This window comes from Perognathus longimembris, chromosome 9 (genome assembly GCF_023159225.1).
Source record: "Perognathus longimembris pacificus isolate PPM17 chromosome 9, ASM2315922v1, whole genome shotgun sequence".
NCBI lineage: Eukaryota > Metazoa > Chordata > Mammalia > Rodentia > Heteromyidae > Perognathus > Perognathus longimembris.
The window spans coordinates 50,943,427-50,962,325 of record NC_063169.1 but is presented as its reverse complement, the minus strand read 5'-3'; the positions used below and the strand labels follow the sequence as shown (position 1 = coordinate 50,962,325).

The 18,899-nt window shown below is 37.7% G+C and overlaps 2 protein-coding genes across 2 annotated transcripts; both read left to right on the top strand.

The window, feature by feature from the left end:
• The first annotated feature begins 4,122 nt into the window (after positions 1-4,122).
• Positions 4,123-5,154, top strand: LOC125357729 (trace amine-associated receptor 3). The gene has a single exon (XM_048354661.1). The coding sequence runs from the start codon at positions 4,123-4,125 to the stop codon at positions 5,152-5,154; it is 1,032 nt and encodes a 343-aa protein (XP_048210618.1).
• An 8,710-nt stretch (positions 5,155-13,864) lies between these two features.
• LOC125357728 (trace amine-associated receptor 4) lies at positions 13,865-14,927 on the top strand. Its single transcript, XM_048354660.1, has one exon. It carries the CDS (start codon positions 13,865-13,867, stop codon positions 14,909-14,911), a length of 1,047 nt encoding a protein of 348 aa, XP_048210617.1. The 3' UTR covers positions 14,912-14,927.
• Positions 14,928-18,899: the final 3,972 nt, after the last annotated feature.

Genomic DNA, 18,899 nt, shown 5'->3' with positions numbered 1-18,899 from the left:
GACATGATTAATAAATGTTAGGCACTCACTTATTTCAGTAATGCTAAATATGTTTTTCATTTCTGACAATATCTCTTAATAATAAAAATGACTTTTGTATATTACTTAAATCATTGCCAAATGGTTTCACCTTTGGCATGTTTTCCCTCTCAGACAATGTTTACTCAAGATATTCTGATACTTTTTCCTTCTCAAAGCTCTTCTCTCACACTTAACAGTGCAGTTTCTCTAGTTCTAAAGTTCTAAAGTTCAAAACAGTTCTAAAGTTCAAGGAGCACACAAAGAGCAAGGTATCTTGTTAAGTTGCATCTTCTGGTGTGAGCTGAGATTTTTCATTTCTTAGTCTCTGGTATGACTTAAAACATCATTTTTTCTTAGAAAAAAGCATATTGTCTTATTTTCCCTCTGTTCTATTGAAAATGGAGACAACAAATATCCCATTGATCAGAAAGTGGCAAAATGTCTAGTGCATGGGCTGTACTTTGATTAGCAAGGATTATAAGCAGCTGACACCATACACTTTCCTGTTGACCAAATAGATCTGAAGTATCCAGTGCTATTATCAGAGAAGGATGGGGCAGACATAGGTTCAATTGAACTAGAGCCTGAAGACTTGGATTTTAATGCTGGGGTATGGAGACTGAAAGCAGGAGAGACTTGAAATATTCACATCCTTGTCAGGCCATGCTCTGAGTAAGATGTGTTTTCCTAGATATTCCTCTTAGTCAACACAAAGTAAAAGCAGCCTTAACAGACGATGCATTTTATCACTTCCTTTTGATCCATTCCCATCTCCTACATAGTCTGTGATACTAACCTTCAGTAGAGACCTTTTGGGTTTCCAATAAAACTATGGCTTACAGCTAATGAAAGTAAAGATGTTTTTAAAAAAAATTCTTATTGCTTCTCTGTCCCTTTCCCCTGAAATAGAAATTACTTTTCCTGTTAATGAGCAGGCATTTACTGTCACTAAAAAATTTTTTCCTGTACCCAGTTGTTTTTCAGAAGATATTATTCTTTTAAGATGCTGTCCCTTGCTATTTTATAAGGCTTATCTATGAACTGTGAGTTGGTTGGGTTGATATCAGTCATCTATAAACCACATAATACTTTTCATTTTTTGATGTCACAAAACACAACTTAATTCACATACTTTATGAGGAGATTTATAGAATGTTTTCCCCCTGTTCATCTTAATTTTGAGTGTCCAGTTGAATATACTCTACTTGTTAACCCCACCAAGTGGTCTTTGTTATTATAAACTTTAAGTATTTTTTAGGATTTTTTTTAGATATTAGAGAACTAAGCAGAAACCAAAATATGTCAAAGAACTTAATAAATATCAAAACTTCACTTAAGCTTTCTTTTAAACTTCATATGCTATTTATTCTTTTTTGATGAAATACTAGTTCAAATTATAAAATTATTTATGAACTATTGTTATTTATTTTAACTACTTCAATAGTAGAAATTAACACAAATCTCTGTGTGAAATTTGCTTTTAGACCAAAAATGTTTGCAGTTCTTTAAAAATAGAAATTACTAATAGGAGAATATATAACTTAGAATCATTTTTAATAGGTTACATAAACTTGACATTATTTTCTGACCTGTGACAATGGGCATAATGGAACAATAATTGTTAGTTCTGAAACCTAATATTGGCACTCTTAGAAAGTTACTCTTCTCCATTTGCAAAACCACAAGAAGGCATTCAGATGAGCCTGTGGCTTATAGAGGTAAAACACCATTGTTTCATAGCAATGGTGATGTTAGGATTATTTGTTGAGTTATAGAGGGCATGAACGAATTCTTTTCTCCTCTGTGAGAATGATGGACTGTCAGTTTTCATTTTCAGCAATGATTTAGATTGCATTCACATTTTAAGGCTCTGAAAACTAGGTCTGCACATAGAGTATGTTTTGAGACCGCCTCTGCTTCCTACTGAAATAAATTTGTCCAGTAAATCAAAGATTTTCTTTAATAAATTCCACAATGTAAGCTCACATTGCAAATCTGGCTTTTAAAAAACAACAACAGGTGTGGCTGCAGATGTACCAACCTTATATCATCCAGGGCTAGAAACTAAAACTTAAGAGGAAACATAGAAAATGACAAATAATTATTATTTGGATTTTTTTAAGTTACAGAACTGACAATTTCATAGAGATCACCCAGCTCAATATTATAGATTAAATGGAAGACTTTTTTTCAACAAAGCAAATTAAGAGAGGTGACATAATTCTATGAAATAAACCCTTTTACTTCATGATGGTGGAGGTAAGAACAATGCCAAAGAACCATAAATATCCAGACAGGCACTTCCAAATGAACAAACAGTTTATGAAACAAAAAAAAGTCTATTTGGAAATCAGTCATTTTGAAATCTGAATATAGTTTGTTAAAGTCATGGACTTCATAGAATGTTATACTTCTCAGAAGTGATCTCTAATCTGCAAATCAAATGTGTGAGCTGTACCACTCTTAGCATATACAGAAGGAAACAGGCCCAGAGCCACTGAGTGACTTGCCCGCTGTTATATGGCTTATATGTGGAGGAGCCAATAAGCAAACAACTCTAATTTCAAAGCTATAATTGCAAGGAGAGGGGATTGAATCTGTACCATTTAATAAATTATTGTATACCTTTCATTATAGACACTTCAAATTGGTTTTCTTGAATTTCATGTCCAAATTTCCCTATGTAAATAGTAAGTGCACTTAATGGAAAACATGGTCTCCTGTCTAACCACCTTATAGTAGAAACAACTTAATCCTGAAAAAAGCAATGTTTACTTGCACATAGTTCCCATATGAATTTCTTTCCGTGTTATAGCCATGACCCTTAAGCTCACATGGACAAAGCTGGGATTAGCTCAGTAGTAGACCACTGGGTTCGATCCTCAAAATTGCAAAATAAAAAATTCAAATAGGTAATTAGAGCATGTCAAATTGTCCTAAGTAATCATATCCATTCATCCCAATATATTTGCAGACTTATATACTGTGCACGCTTAATTGTCAACTTGTGTTCTCCAATACAGTATTTTCTTTCAGTTTTGAGAGGGAATTTCTTTCATTCCAAACCATGCATCTAGTGCCTCCTACGTATACAAGCCTAGGTGCTGAGAATTCCAGAGTGAACCAAACCGACCAGTCTGACCTCATGTCAGTGACTAGAGAATCATATGGAACAGCCACCTCACCAACAGCCACCCTGTCACCTAAGACTTTCCAAATCAATACCCTCCTCTAACCAGAGACTAAGAAATGTCTCTGATATCACACAGGTTATTTTATTTTAACAAGATTCTTCTACTCTAATCCTCACTGCCCACCTCAATTCGTATAAGAATGACAGACTCAAAATGAGTGAAAGAAGCTTCTAACACCATGAGGCCAAAGAAGGCATATTCTGTGTGTGGTATGTGGGGGTGTGTGTGTGTGTGTGTGTGTGTGTGTGTGTGTGTGTGTGTGTGTGTGTTTATTGAGGTTATAAAGGGAAAACTAAACGAAAATATCCTAAATAGATGAACTTGCTAAATGTACTTTAAAGCTGAACTTCTGGTTTGGGAGAATCTGACATAGGTTTGGTATGTCCACTTCACTCAAGATTGGGCCTACTTTCCTGTAGTGTACTAAATCAGCTTGATGCTTGTGCTAGGCACAGCATCAAGCCTTCCCAAAGCCTTTGTGACAGAGACTTTGTATATGACATATTTTTTAGGATAAAAGAGATGTTAGCGTATCATTCAACAGTTTCTAGGAAAGTGACTGCACAGGGTGAAAGGAACCCAAAATGGTAGTAAATCTTTGAAACAGTTACAGGACTAGAGCACTCAACGGATAAGCTCAATTTGAATGAAAAAATTGGATGGGAAATGTAGACTAAAATCGAGCAACACAGGAATGAACAAACAGTTAATTTTTTTTCTAAGTGCAGTATCTAACTCATGAAGCAAGTCCAGAAGATAAATATTTAAATAAATTATAATCAAAGTGAGTCACTAACAGATGACTTTAAACTTTATTGTACTATTAGAAACAGAAATCGACTGAAATCACCTTAAGAAGGAAACATCGACTCTTCTTCCTGGGAAGGAGTTGGAAGTGCTAAGCTCTATGGATCTGCCTTATATTCCTGAAGACATCTCCAGCTGCCCCAAATTTGGAAACAAATCCTGTCCTCCCACCAATCGCTCTTTCCACACCCGAGTGATCATGTACTTGCTGATGTCGGGAGCCATGGTCATCACCATCTTTGGGAACCTGGTTATCATGATTTCCATATCACACTTCAAACAACTCCACTCTCCCACCAACTTCCTGATTCTGTCCCTGGCCACCACGGACTTCCTGCTGGGTTTTGTCATTATGCCCTACAGCATGGTGCGATCTGTGGAGAGCTGCTGGTACTTTGGGGAAGGCTTTTGTAAATTCCATGCAAGCTTTGACATGATGCTAAGCCTCACTTCCATTTTCCACCTGTGCTCCATTGCGGTCGATCGGTTTTATGCTGTGTGTTGCCCCTTACACTACACCACCACCATGACGGTCTCCACGATCAAGCGGCTGCTGGCATTCTGCTGGTCTGCCCCAGCTCTGTTTTCTTTTGGGTTGGTTCTGTCCGAGGCCAATGTGTCTGGGATGCAGGGCTATGAGATTCTTGTAGCTTGCTTCCATTTCTGTGCGCTCACTTTCAACAAATTTTGGGGAACCATATTGTTCACCACCTGTTTTTTCACTCCTGGCTCAATCATGGTTGGCATTTATGGTAAGATTTTTATTGTTTCCAGACGCCATGCTCGAGCCATCAGCAATATGCCTGAACACGGGAAAGGGGGAGTGAAAGAAACTTTATCTAAGAAAAAAGACAGAAAGGCAGCTAAGACTCTGGGTATAGTCATGGGGGTGTTTCTAGCTTGCTGGTTGCCCTGTTTCCTTGCAGTTTTGATCGACCCATATTTAGATTACTCTACTCCCATAATAGTACTTGACCTTTTGGTATGGCTTGGGTACTTCAATTCTACATGCAACCCCCTCATCCATGGCTTTTTTTATCCATGGTTTCGAAAAGCTCTTAAACACATAGTGTCTGGAAAAATATTTAGCTCCCATTCAGAAACTTCAAATCTGTTTCCTGAAGCACATTAGTGAGACACCCTTACAAAAACAAAGGACATATTGAAAATGAGAAAGAGACTTTTGTTATTTTTCCCTGCAACCAGTACCTTACATCTCAGATGGCTGCAAATGCTAGTCTATGACATTTTAGTGACCTCAGGTCTATAATCAGCCAAGAGTGACTTTCAACATCTTTGGAAAAAAATCAATACATCCATCATTAGATTGTTAACTCGGTATCCAGTGTACATTTATGTGATTGGGGAGTGAGACACTATCTCAAAATTAAAAAAAAATCAATAGAAATTAAAAGCTGCTTAGGGCTGCTGATGGCATTTTGCCACTGAGAGGAACTTGCAAGGTCAAAGAATTCAAACTTTCTCCCCAGGCAACCTTCCTACTCCTGCTCCAGAGCTAGCTGTGTTTCTCTAGAAACTGTCCCCAGAATACAAGCAGCTATCATCTCAGAATTCCTTTTACTGATTTTTCCCACTGCTGTGGCCTAGCCAGTACCCAGTACCTTGTACCTAGTATCTGGTATCTGTCACTGCTCCCCATATAGTTGGCTATTTCTGGCTGTTTTCTTTCTACCAGCTGCCCACACTCAGGTGTAGTCTTTTTATTAATCTCTCTTCAGTCATCAGGTGGACTTCACCATCTGTTTCCTGTTCTATATCTGATTAAGGTAGTCTTTCATTACTCCAGCATCAAGTTTTGAAGTTAGTCCCCAAGATGTCCAGCTCTGCACAACTGAGTTCACCTCTGTTCTCATTCCCACATTTATTGCCTCCTGCCAGCTCCCTTCCTTGGAAGAAATCCCTGATGTCTCACTACGTTGTTGCTCCATTTGTCTGCTCTCCCCTCCTCCATTTGGCAGATTTCTTTCCACTTTAAGGATAAGTCTGTTTTAAAACTTTTAACATCCTCATTGTGCATATGAAATATATTTCCAGACAATTTGGGATGTAATAGGTAATATTTTATTTTTAAAATATTATTGAAAGGCTTAGCTCATCCTTACAGTATTATTTGAGCTACAATTTTTATTAATTTATAACATACAAATGTTGCTTAGCTTGTTAATAGAATTTATTTTATTTATGAATTTAGTAACTTATAATGACTTTTAACTGGGAGTTATACCCTAATTAATTTCTTCATATTTTATCTGCATTTATCAAATTAAAATGAAATTTTGATTTTCTTTTTGATCCTTTGTCAAATTACTATCCTTACCCATTCTTAAATAACTTGTCTATTTAATGGCTTAGTTGAAATATAATGAATTTTAAAGATCTTGAAAATTATTATGTGTGTGTGTGTGTGTGTGCACAAGCGTGTACTAGTACTAGGGCTTGAATCTGGAGTCTGTGTTCTCTGTTTTTGCTCAAGGCCTGTACTCTACCATTTCAGCCATACCTCCACTTCTGGCTATTTTACTGGTTAATTGGAGATCAAAATCTAAAACTTCCACTTGTGCCAAGCAGCAATGTGCCTTTTCCCTGTTCAAACTTGCACTTTTACTCTCTGTGTTCACGTCATACTTTCACTTGGAGACAGTTTGGAGGGCATGAGTAGATCCGTGAGTCTTCTCTCTGTCTTTCCCAGTGCTGTCAGAATTGATATGCAAGAAAGATCTATTAAGCTGTAAGCAACAAGAAGCTATTTTTTGAGCAACAGAATTCATACAAAAAAAACAAAGTTGCTATTTTGGAGACCTAAAGAGAACACTTCTCCAATGATGACCATAAAAATCCATGTGGTGATGGAAGTTGTCACTTTTTATCTGTTTTGTTCAAGGGAAAGGCTGAGGGTTGAACCCAGGGCATAGTACACACTGGACATGAGTTCTACCCCTAGCCACAGTCCTAATGGTTCATCTGCTTTTCCTTTTTCTAAGAGACAAGATGTGAATATATTGCTGGAATATGTCACTATTGAGCTCAAGGAAAACTCCTGTCTCACCCTCCTAAGTGCTGGAATACCTACGCCCAGCTTCACTTGGATATTTTGAGAATGTGTGTATGTATGTGTGTGTGTGTGTGTGTGTGTGTGTGTGTGTGTGTGTGTGTTTAGGCCAAGTCTTTTTTTTTTATTTATATTTTTTTTTCTCAAATTTTTATTTTCAAACTGACGTACAGAGAGGTTACAGTATCATACGTTGGGCGTTGGATACATTTCTTGTACTGTTTGTTGCCTGGTCCCTCATGCCCCCCTCCCTCACCCCCTTTCCCTCCCCCCCGCCCAGTTGTTCAGTTCACTTACACCAAACAGTTTTGCAAGTATTGCTTTTGTAGTTATTTCTCTTTTTTTACCCTGTGTCTCTCGAATTTGGTATTCCCTTTGAATTTCCTACTTCCAATACCAGTAAACACGGTTTCCAATATACTCAGATAAGATTACAGAGATAGTGTAGGTACAAACATAGGAAGGTGATACAAAACATCATCAATAATAGAAACTACACATACACATAGGACGTTGAAAGTAGTTATAACTGTGATATATCACTTGTTTCCATATCATGGAGTTCATTTCACTTAGCATCATCTTATGTGTTCCTAAGGGTATAGCTATTGGGCCTTGTGATGCTCTGCTATGGCTTGCCTAAACCTGTACTAATTATTCCCAATAAGGGAGGCCATAGAGTCCATGTTTCTTTGGGTCTGGCTCACTTCACTTAGTATAACTTTTTCCAAGTCCTTCCATTTCCTCACAAATGGAACAATGTCATTCTTTCTGATAGAGGCATAAAATTCCATTGTGTAAATGTACCACATTTTCCTGATCCATTCATCTATGGAGGGGCATCTGGGTTGGTTCCAGCTTCTAGCTATGACAAATTGTGCTGCGATGAACATTGTTGTGCTGGTGGCATTACTGTGATTTTGTTTGTGGTCTTTTGGATAGATACCCAACAGTGGGGCTGCTGGGTCATAGGGGAGTTCTATATTGAGCCTTCTGAGGAATCTCCATACTGCTTGCCAGAGTGGCTGAACCAGTTTACATTCCCACCAACAATGAAGTAGGGTTCCCTTTTGGCCACATCCCCTCCAACAATTGTTATTATTAGTTTTCTTGATATATGACATTCTTGCTGGGGTGAGATGGAATCTCAATTTTGTTTTGATTTGCATTTCCTTTATGGCCAGTGATGTAGAGCATTTTTTCATATGTCTATTGCAGGCCAAGTCTTTTATTTGGAAAGATGATAAAGAACTGTGGTGTGAAGAAGTATTCCTGCCTTTCACAAGTCTTAATGAACTCACTGGTTGAAAGCATCATCTAGCCAATGCTAATAAATAGAGTGAGCTTTTGTTGGATTTGGACTATATTTTCTCCTTGCCTGCTTGGCCCTCTACTTCTCTCTCTTTCCTCTTCCTCTTCCTCTGTTTTGCCTTTTATCCCACTTTTGGCCTGTGTGAGGCAGTCTCTACGAGGTCATAGCAATGAGAGCCACAAAACTGATTTGCTCTCTGGAGTTAATTCTCTGGTGACTGATTGTGTCTCATGTTGGCAGTAAACTAAATGGTGTGGAAAGACAAACCTGTCAAGAGCAAGACCTGGGGCAGCAGCCTCAAGAGGCTTACTTTTTGCTTAAATGCACACTGTCCAGACTGCTCAGAGCCACTTCCAGGAGTGTGAGATGCTTGCAGAGATGGAGCCGGGCGATCACAATGTTCACTTGTCTCATTAGAGCCCTGGCACACCAGGTAACTTCAATTATTTTAACTCTAAATTGCCTAACCAGGAAAACAAAGTCTCAAAAACTAAAGGGGACTATGTCAGGGAAGGAAAAATGATTGTAATTTTTCTGGGTTTGATTATTTTTTTGCATACAGAATAAAACAACACTAGAATATAATCTACAAAAATAAATACAGATTTTTTTAAATCACTGAGATTGTGAAGAGACAATAACTGGAAGACTTGAGCTCTCTTACAGTTAATTCATAAATAATCTCCTATATTTAAGGAACTACTGTATGGGTAAGACACATCAAAACAAGATAAAAATAATTATTTTTGCACAATCAGTCCCAAAGTAGAATATTCAGCTATGTCACCAGTAAGCAAAGCAAAATTATGCCTGATAAAGTAGGTAGGATGTATCTTCTGCCAACTTTTTAGTTTTAAATAAATAAATTTTTATTTATTGTTATTTATTTATGACTGAATTGTTGAGTAGTTGAATATTTTGAGTTTATTTGAAGGAGATAAATAGACACTAATATCTTTTAATATACAATACTAGAAGAAATTCATTATGTTACTCCTTTGTTGTTTATTTTCCTTTGAAATTCTGAGGAACTTTTACATTGTTAGAATGATCATTCTGAGTGATTACAGAGTTCTCACGTCTGCTTTTCACTTGGAGGCAAATGTGCACTCTTGACTTGTTAGCAAATATTTCTACTTCCTGGAAGAAGTAATTAATAATTTCCTATGTTTTCCTAGGTTACTGCGCAATACTGAAATTCATGTAGTTCTTTTCTGCTGACAACTGGGGAAAGATTATTCATAAAGAAAGAAAAAACAAAAGTGTGTCCCGGTGAAGGTGAAATGCCATGAAAAATTTCAATGTAGTTTATTTTACTAAAATAATTGTGACACAGATCTTTTCTGTAGATAATTCTCAAAGAAAAGAGATCTCTATCCAGCCAACTATTAGAATAACAGAACCACAACTGCATTTACATTCATAATAATTCTCTTTAACAAAGCAGTAGACCAGCAGTTAGGCTTGCATTTGGTTAATTGTTTGCATAATTTTTTGTTTGCATAATTTTTTACCAAGAGCTTAAAATAAGGGTTTAAAATGAAGTCTTATCTTTGATGTTGCATTAAGTAATTCACCTATGTAATAATTTAAAAATAAACATGTATGTTTTCCTCTATCTTGCCTTATTTAATTCTTAGCTGTTTAAATATTTTCGTAATAAATGTATATATGTAACAGAAATATGAGAAACTCCTGTTAATTTTTAGAAGTGATTTTTTCCAGATTTAAAAGAAAAAGGAGGGCTTGGGATATAGTTCAGTGGTAGAGACAAGAGAACACTTGCTTAGCATGTACTGTCTCTATGTTTCAGCTGTAGCAACACACACACACACACACACACATACACACACACACCACTTCCCTTTACAAACCTAGAAGTTAACTTATATCATTATAGTAATTCTTTGAGGGATTGGGCTTTAAAATTGGAATTTAAATTTTCAATAGCTACACAATAACATATTTTCAGTGTGTCCCAATTTTGTTTAGGAGAGCACAATTTCTAAAAATACATAGTGGCAAAAGTTTAAACAAATCTGTGGAAATGTAGTTATCTTTAAAGTTATTTGTAGAAAATTAAAAAAATAATTATTTAAATCTCAAAAGTAAGAAAGATGAAAGCAATACAGTTGATTTATTAAATAGATAATTAGGCACTTAAGTTTTAATTTTTCCTGCTTCTTAGTGCATAGGAAGTGATTAATAATCAAGTAAATTGTAATTCTATATTCTTACTGAGAGTCTGCATTTCATAAAGCAGCTTGCATGAATCTTTATCTTACAGTTTACTTTCCTATGCCTTAGTTTCTCAAGTTCAACTTTATTGCACAATATGTGGTGATATACTTAATTAATAGAGATACCAGTCTGAGAAATTATTATATCCAGAGCAAATGAAATAGGCTGTGATATTAAGATTTTGGTTTGGTTTTTTTTTTTTTGGCCAGTCCTGGGGCTTGGACTCAGGGCCTGAGCACTGTCCCTGGCTTCTTTTTGCTCAAGGCTAGCACTCTGCCACTTGAGCCACAGTGCCACTTCTGGCCATTTTCTGTATATGTGGTGCTGGGGAATCGAACCCAGGGCCTCAAGTATATGAGGCAGGCACTCTTGCCACTAGGCCATATCCCCAGCCCCAAGATTTTTTTTTTCAAATTTTTATTATCAAACTGATGTACAGAGAGGTTACAGTTTCATACGTTAGGCATTGGATACATTTCTTGTACTGTTAGTTACCTTGTCCCTCATACCCCCCTCCCTCCTCCCCCTTTCCCTCCCCCCGCGGAGGTGTTCAGTTCACTTACATCAAACAGTTTTGCAAGTATTGCTTTTGTAGTTGTTTGTCTTTTTTTATCCTGTGTCTCTCAAATTTGGTATTCCCTTTCAATTTCCTGCATCCAATACCAGTATACACGGTTTCCAATATACTCAGATAAGATTACAGAGATAGTGTAAGTACAACCACAGGAAGGTGATACAAGAACATCATCAATAATAGAAGCTACATATACACATGGGACATTGAAAGTAGTTACAACTGTGATATAACAATTGTTTCCATAACATGGAGTTCATTTCACTTAGCATCATCTTATGTGTTCATAAGGGTATAGCTATTGGGCCTTGTGATGCTCTGCTATGACTTGCCTAAACCTGTACTAATTATTCCCAATAAGGGAGACCATAGAGTCCATGTTTCTTTGGGTCTGGCTCACTTCACTTAGTATAACTTTTTCCAAGTCCTTCCATTTCCTTACAAATGGGACAATGTCATTCTTTCTGATAGAGGCATAAAATTCCATTGTGTATATGTACCACATTTTCCTGATCCATTCGTCTACTGAGGGGCATCTGGGTTGGTTCCAGATTCTCGCTATGACAAATTGTGCTGCGATGAACATTGTTGTGCTGGTGGCATTACTGTGATTTTGTTTGTGGTCTTTTAGATAGATACCCAAAAGTGGGGCTGCTGGGTCATAGGGGAGTTCTATATTTAGCCTTCTGAGGAATCTCCATACTGCTTGCCAGAGTGGCTGAACCAGTTTACATTCCCACCAACAATGAAGTAGGGTTCCCTTTTGGCCACATCCCCTCCAACAATTGTTATTGTTAGTTTTCTTGATATATGACATTCTTACTCGGGTGAGATGGAATCTCAATGTTGTTTTGCTTTGCATTTCTTTTATGGCCAGTGATGTAGAGCATTTTTTTTATATGTCTCTTGGCCATTCTCATTTCCTCATCAGAGAAGTCTCTTTGTAAGTCTTTAGCCCACTTGATGAGGGGGCTATTGGTACTTTGTGGTTTTGTTTTGGAAGAAGGTAATTTTTTTAGTTCTGCATATATTTTAGATATGAGGCCTTTGTCTGTTGAATGTCCGGTAAAGATCTTCTCCCAGTCTGTGGGCTTTCTGTTTATCTTGCGAGCTATGTCCTTTGCCGTGCAGAAACTCTGCAGTTTGATGCAGTCCCATTTGTCCAACTTTCTTTGATTTGTAGCATTTCTGGGTCTTTGTTAAGGAAGTTCCGTCCTGCGCCAAGGAGCCCAAGTGTTTCTCCTACTCCTTCCTTTAGTGTTTTCAGGGTGTCTGTTTTGATTTTGAGGTCTTTAATCCATTTGGAATTGATTTTGGTGCAGGGTGATATATAAGGACCTAGTTTTAGTTTGTTGCATGTGTTGAACCAGTTTTGCCAGCACCACTTGTTAAAGACCCAGCCCCAAGATTTTAAAGAATAGACTGACATTACAAATAGTGGCTGAGCAATTGTAGCTCATAGTGGAAATAGTGACTTCAGAGGTGCTTTGTGTTTTTATTATTGTCTTTTTTGTGTCTGTCTGGTGAGGATGTGCTTGTCAGTTCATTTCCCTGTTAGGTCAGTGAGTTTTACTCTAGTCTAGGCCAAAGTCCAGATCTGTCCTGGCACTAGATCTCACAAATGCTTGACACTGGCTATTAGAATCACAGAAACAGATTTGGCACTAGAAAAACAAATCTAAGCCATGTCATACTATGAATCAGTTACATTATTTTGCCATTATAAAGGTGACAGCATGAAGTCTACAAAAGCACAGATTAAGCAATGAGCACTTCTGTATGTTAAATCTGTGATAAATGTTAAGACTCGAAATCGGTGTCCAAAGGTCCTCACTCTGACTTTAAATCCATGAATGGAACTGCTAAACTAAAGGAGACAACCCACAAAATGTACAGAATCTATCATTTGAGTTCTTATCCCCTGTTTTGGACATTATTTTGTGTATAATCTTATACTCATTAGCACATCTTTAGTTTGTCATAATGCTGCTCTAAATTGTAAAAAAGTATTGTTCTTCATGTTGGAAAGAAAACTGCTCTGTTGATCGGCAGATATACAATAAGTCATATAAATAAAAAATATGTGCAGTTTCTCACCAAGAAGCCCTTCACAATCTTTAATTACTGTTTCAATTCAACATTAAATATGAGTTCTGAAACTCTTGATCATTCTGGAGGGGGCTTGTATTTAGAAAATTGGTTGAGAGGGACCAAAAAGAATCCCAGGTCCACTAATGGATTAGGACTCTAGAATCTGGACTCCAGATTAGTATGCCAGAACAATCATCCACCTTTATTTGCCACTTGGATGTTGATTGACTGAATATCTTTGAAGATTTCTTTAGACCTTCCTACTCAAGTGTGCTTGGACGAGCAGATTTGATCTTTAATGAGAGCTTGTGAGAAATATAGGTTGTCAAATGCTGCTCCCCCACCTCTCCTCCAAATCAAGAATCTGTGTTTTAGAAAGACCCCGTGGTAACCCCTATGCACATGGTCTGGTCATTACAGAGTTCAACATGGACTGGCAATGCAGTTTAGCTGGACTTCTATGGGTAATTGCTTGGCAATTTTTAAAACATTATTTGTTTTCTTTCATAGAAGGGGAAGGAACACAGCACTTTTGAAAAAGACATAGGACAAACATGATGAATTCGCCTGACGTTTGGAATCCCCCCGAAGCACAATTTTGCTTTGCTTTGGTCAACAGTTCATGTCCTCGCAAGGAGAGGTCGATGCTCGTTGTCTGCACCATGTACACCATCATGATCTGTGCTATAGTGATGACTATGTTGGGCAATCTGGTTGTGATCATTTCCATCGCCCACTTCAAGCAGCTCCACTCACCAACAAACTTTCTGATCCTCTCCATGGCCACCACAGACTTCTTGCTGAGTTGTGTGGTCATGCCTTTCAGTATGATCAGGTCCATTGAATCCTGCTGGTACTTTGGAGATCTCTTTTGCAAAGTCCACAGCTGCTGTGACATCATGCTTTGCACCACTTCCATTTTCCACCTCTGTTTCATCTCAGTGGACCGATACTATGCAGTCTGCGACCCTTTGCACTATGTCACAAAGATGACCATCCCTGTAGTAGCATTCTTCCTGTCGATCAGTTGGTCCGTTCCCATCTTTTTTGCCTTTGGCTTGGTATTCTCAGAATTAAACATTATTGGTGCAGAAGACTTTGTTACGGCCATTGACTGCACGGGCTTGTGTGTGTTGATATTTAACAAACTCTGGGGGGTATTGGCATCCTTCATAGCTTTCTTTCTCCCTGGGACAGTGATGATAGGAATTTATATACATATTTTCACAGTAGCCAGGAAGCATGCTAAACAAATTAGTTCAGGTCCCAAGATGAAACAAGTCAGCTCAGAAAGCAAAATGAAAGCAACATTTAAGAAAGAAAGCAAGGCTACCAAGACTTTAAGTATAGTGATGGGAGTGTTTGTGTTATGCTGGATGCCTTTTTTTGTCCTGACCATCATAGACCCTTTCATTAACTTTTCAACCCCTGAAGATTTGTATAATGTCTTCCTCTGGCTGGGCTATTTCAATTCTACTTTCAATCCCATTATATATGGAATGTTCTATCCCTGGTTTCGCAAGGCATTGTGGATGTTAGTGACAGGGATGATCTTCTGCCCAGACTCTTCCACCTTCAGCCTGTTTCCTGCACATCAGTAGGGAAGGCTCTATGTTTGCTACCATTGTTTTTCCTAACAGTCAATCTTGGATGCTGTTTTGCCTCCCAAAATGTAAGCATAGTCTGATTCAATAAGGAAATTCTGTTCCAGATAACATAACAGGTACCTACAAAACAACAATGAATTGAATCTACCTGCTACCAAAGTAGCTTATTCCTGAGGTTCTAGGAATGGTATCTCCAATAAATGCTAAGCTCTCTTAAAAAAAAGTTTGTTGTTTCTGGATACTGAATCTTACTCCTTTAGCTTACATCAGACAGGAGGCTTCTCTCATTAAGCATATAGGGAGACTGAGTTATGGAGCATGTGAGTGACGGAGAAGAGAGCAAGCAGTTTCACTTATGTCAACCTTTTCTGGTTCTGACTCAAAGCTATTTTTAGAAAGCATGAATGTGAAATTGTGTGATATTTGGTAAAACTAGTCTGCTGTTAAGTAAGAAGAGTCAGGAAAGACAGAGTTTAGGAAAATATTTTTTTCTTTTTACCAGCACACCTTTGATATGACACATACACATCAGTTTACACATAGGGGATATGTCTATGCTGTGTGTGTGTTTGTGTGTGGTTTGGTATGTGAACTCACTTGTATATATGTACATATAAATTGTTTGTCAAGAGTGGACTTCATTCTTAAACTAAGGTCATCTGGGAGCTGGTGGCTCCTACTTGTAATCCTAGCAACTCAGGAAGTTGAGATACAAGGATCACAGTTCAAAGCCAGCCCCAGCAAGAAAGTCTGTGAGACTCTTATCTCCAAATAATTGCCAGAAAACAGGAAGTGGAGTTGTGACTCAAAGTTGTAGAGCAGTAGGCTTGAGCAAAAGAGCACAGAAAGAGTGCCCAGGCCCTGAGTTCAAGCCCCATGACCTACAAGATTAAAAATAGACAAAAACCACTAAAGTCCTTTCTGTAAAGTCCCAGAGACATAGGACATTACTTCTTATCTCAATAAATGTTTTTCCCCCTTTCTTTTTTGTCTTTCTTTTTCCTCCTACCCCATAAACTTATTTTTCACCAAAATTTGTCTCATATAACCTTATATAACTCTTCCATAATTTTTGTTGTAAAATAAGAAAAACTATTTCATTTTATTTGTTTTTTTCACTCAATAAAAATTTTATCCTCTGATCTCGCTTAGTAATATCACACCTTTTCAATGGACTTGATCTTGAGGTCTCTAGGGTTTATGTACATAAATCCTAAGTGCATCTTTCATGAACATGTTTGCTTTTTGGATTTCCTCTTGCCTCCGTGTATCTACTGGGAAACAACTCATTATTCTGAAACACTTTTAATAAGACATCTATTCATCAGGGTATTCTCTAAGACTCTCTTGATCTACATACTTAGATGACCATTTTAGCTTCCAGTGTTTTTAGCTCAGTAATTTGAATTTAGATTTTCAGGTACTTAGAAGATTCAATAAATTACTAGTAGTGTTAGTTAATAATGTTTGAAATGAAAATTTGGCATTAAGATGCTATTTAATTCTTTTTGTTTGCAGTCATTTCATCCTTTGGAAGATTTCATTTCTTCTTTGTACCTCAAGCTCAAGGAAGAGACCAAGTGATTCTTTAAAATAAAGAATAAAAGGAACAAACAATTTCAGCAAACTTCATCGCTCATTTCATACGTGCACATAAAGTATATTCCCATATTCACTCTCCTTACCTCCTCTGTGCATCCTTTATCTGTGACCATGACAAGGTCATGAGGCCACTGGGTGGTATTTCTTGTACAGCAGCATTGTCTTTCATTCACTAGGAGCAGAACTAAATAGAAGTTGAAGCTTCTGCAGCAATAAAAACCACTTCTTTCCTTAATAAAGAATCTTTACAATTTATAAGGATGCTTGTAAGGAGTAGCTAAATTGTTTCTCAAAACAGGTATGTGTGCTCCTTTTATATAAGTCTAAGGGGAAGTTATCTAGGCTGAGTAGAGTACCCATTAAGGCAAGAGTAACGTCATAAGTACTGTCAAAAGCCATTGAACTAGGCATGGTGGTACATACCTGTAATCTTAGCACATTGGAAGCTGTGCTAGCCTGGGCTACATCAAGAGACCCTCCCTCAAAAATTGACCAACCATCAGGTCAAAATGAAAACATACAAGAGCTATTAAGGCTAGGACATTATATGAACACTTACTATGTTCTCCGTGCTGCTTAAAGTGCTTGTGGTTCAGAAATTTAAAAAAAAATCTCAAACACAGGACTCAAGGAACTATGGCCTAATGGAAAGACCACAACTGGTGAATGACACGGAAGGGTAACGAGTGTTATCACAGAGGCAGATACAGGAAGTGCTGAGAGCATGGGGAGGAAAATTAACTTGGGTTGAGGATTAGTGAAGATGACCTTCATTTTAGGTCAAAAGAACGTATCACTGGGTTCAATACAGGCAGTGGAGCATATATTAGAACTGAGATAAAAATTAATGGAAAAGAGAGCTTCAGGGAAAGGAATTATTATGCTGTTTTCTGGAAGCTAGGCTGAGGAACATGTTGATCCAGTCACTTCTTACCCATGAAGTGGGACAGCAAACCTGGAGCTGGTAGAAAAGTCTATGGTGGCAGGTCAGCTATTCCCTTGCTGTCCCTGTGATAGTAAACCTGGGAAGACTGTTGCTCAGCAGAGCCCATAGTTAGGAAGATAGGCTGCCATGGTATTGGCCTCCAAACGCTTGGAATGATGGCTGCAGCTCCACTTCTTTTTTTCAAACCTACACATGTCCTTCTGCTGTTGGGACCATGTCCACAAAGAGATTTGGGGGAAGAAAAGTTGCCAGTTTAAACTGGCAGGCACAGCATGATTGGTCACAGGAAATTAAATGAGCAAAGGGAACAATAATAGGTGATTTACTGTTGGCATAGAATCCACTCATCCCGCTCACTCCACAGTGAGAATAAATGAAGCTATAGAAGTGCAGGGGTGCGGGGTGGTGGGGTGGGCATGGACGGTGGGCTTATGTGCTCTGTTACGAACCTCTGTCTATTCAGAGAGTCAGAAACATTGAAATAGATAAAAGTTCCCAGTACCCAGTTTAATTCTTGCCTCTCTACCCTATTATGACATTTTGGTCCTAATAGACAAATGTGAGGGAAAAGATACAAGCTAAATAACTCAGTGCAAATAACAATAACATAATGCTTGACCATTGCCAAGCTCTGCATGGTAAATATGACAAGTGCTGTAATGTTTCATTGATGACTCATAAAAACTATTGGCATAGGCGTTAGGCTGACCTTTAAGATAATAGAGTTTGTTCATTGAAAAAGAAGCAGTCCACAAAAAGGATAATTTTGTGTATATCTCTTAACACAGGAATGGGGAATGCATAAACCCAGAGTCTTTAAATTCCATTTGTAATTAATTGCTGGGGTAAATAATTCTATGTTGAGATGGACACTTAAGCAACAGAGACTTGCCAGTAGTGCAAACTAGGCCCCTTGGTACTCTCTGCTCATTTGGGACATTTTGCATGGGGGGTGGGTGGGGAGTAATTGCTATGGAGAGTATAAAATCGCTCACAGATTGCACAGCTGTTATCATAGATTATACAGCTGGCCAAGGAGGCCCCTGCAGTCCTAAGTACACCTGATATAAGAAGGACTTCTTTCTTCGAAGGGACTGGTTCCTACCTGTGTAAGTAGCTTGGAAACCCGAGTTCAGCTTATGAGAATTTGCTTTATAGTTTACAGACTAGTGTTTGACAGATATGCAAGCATTGAAATATTTTGTCATATCTGATAGTTCTCTCAGGATGTACAAACATTGTTATCATTAGAAAACGTGCAACAATCAAACTAAAATAGTGACATTTTCTATTCTTTTAATTAATTTGCTTGTTGGGTTCCTCTTTTGAGATAAATTGATGTCATTAAAAATTTCATCTGCTGAGTTTATTATCAATTTACTAAATGGTTAAAGGGATGCTAGAAGTTACTCTTTTCTCAAGCAGTGATTATTT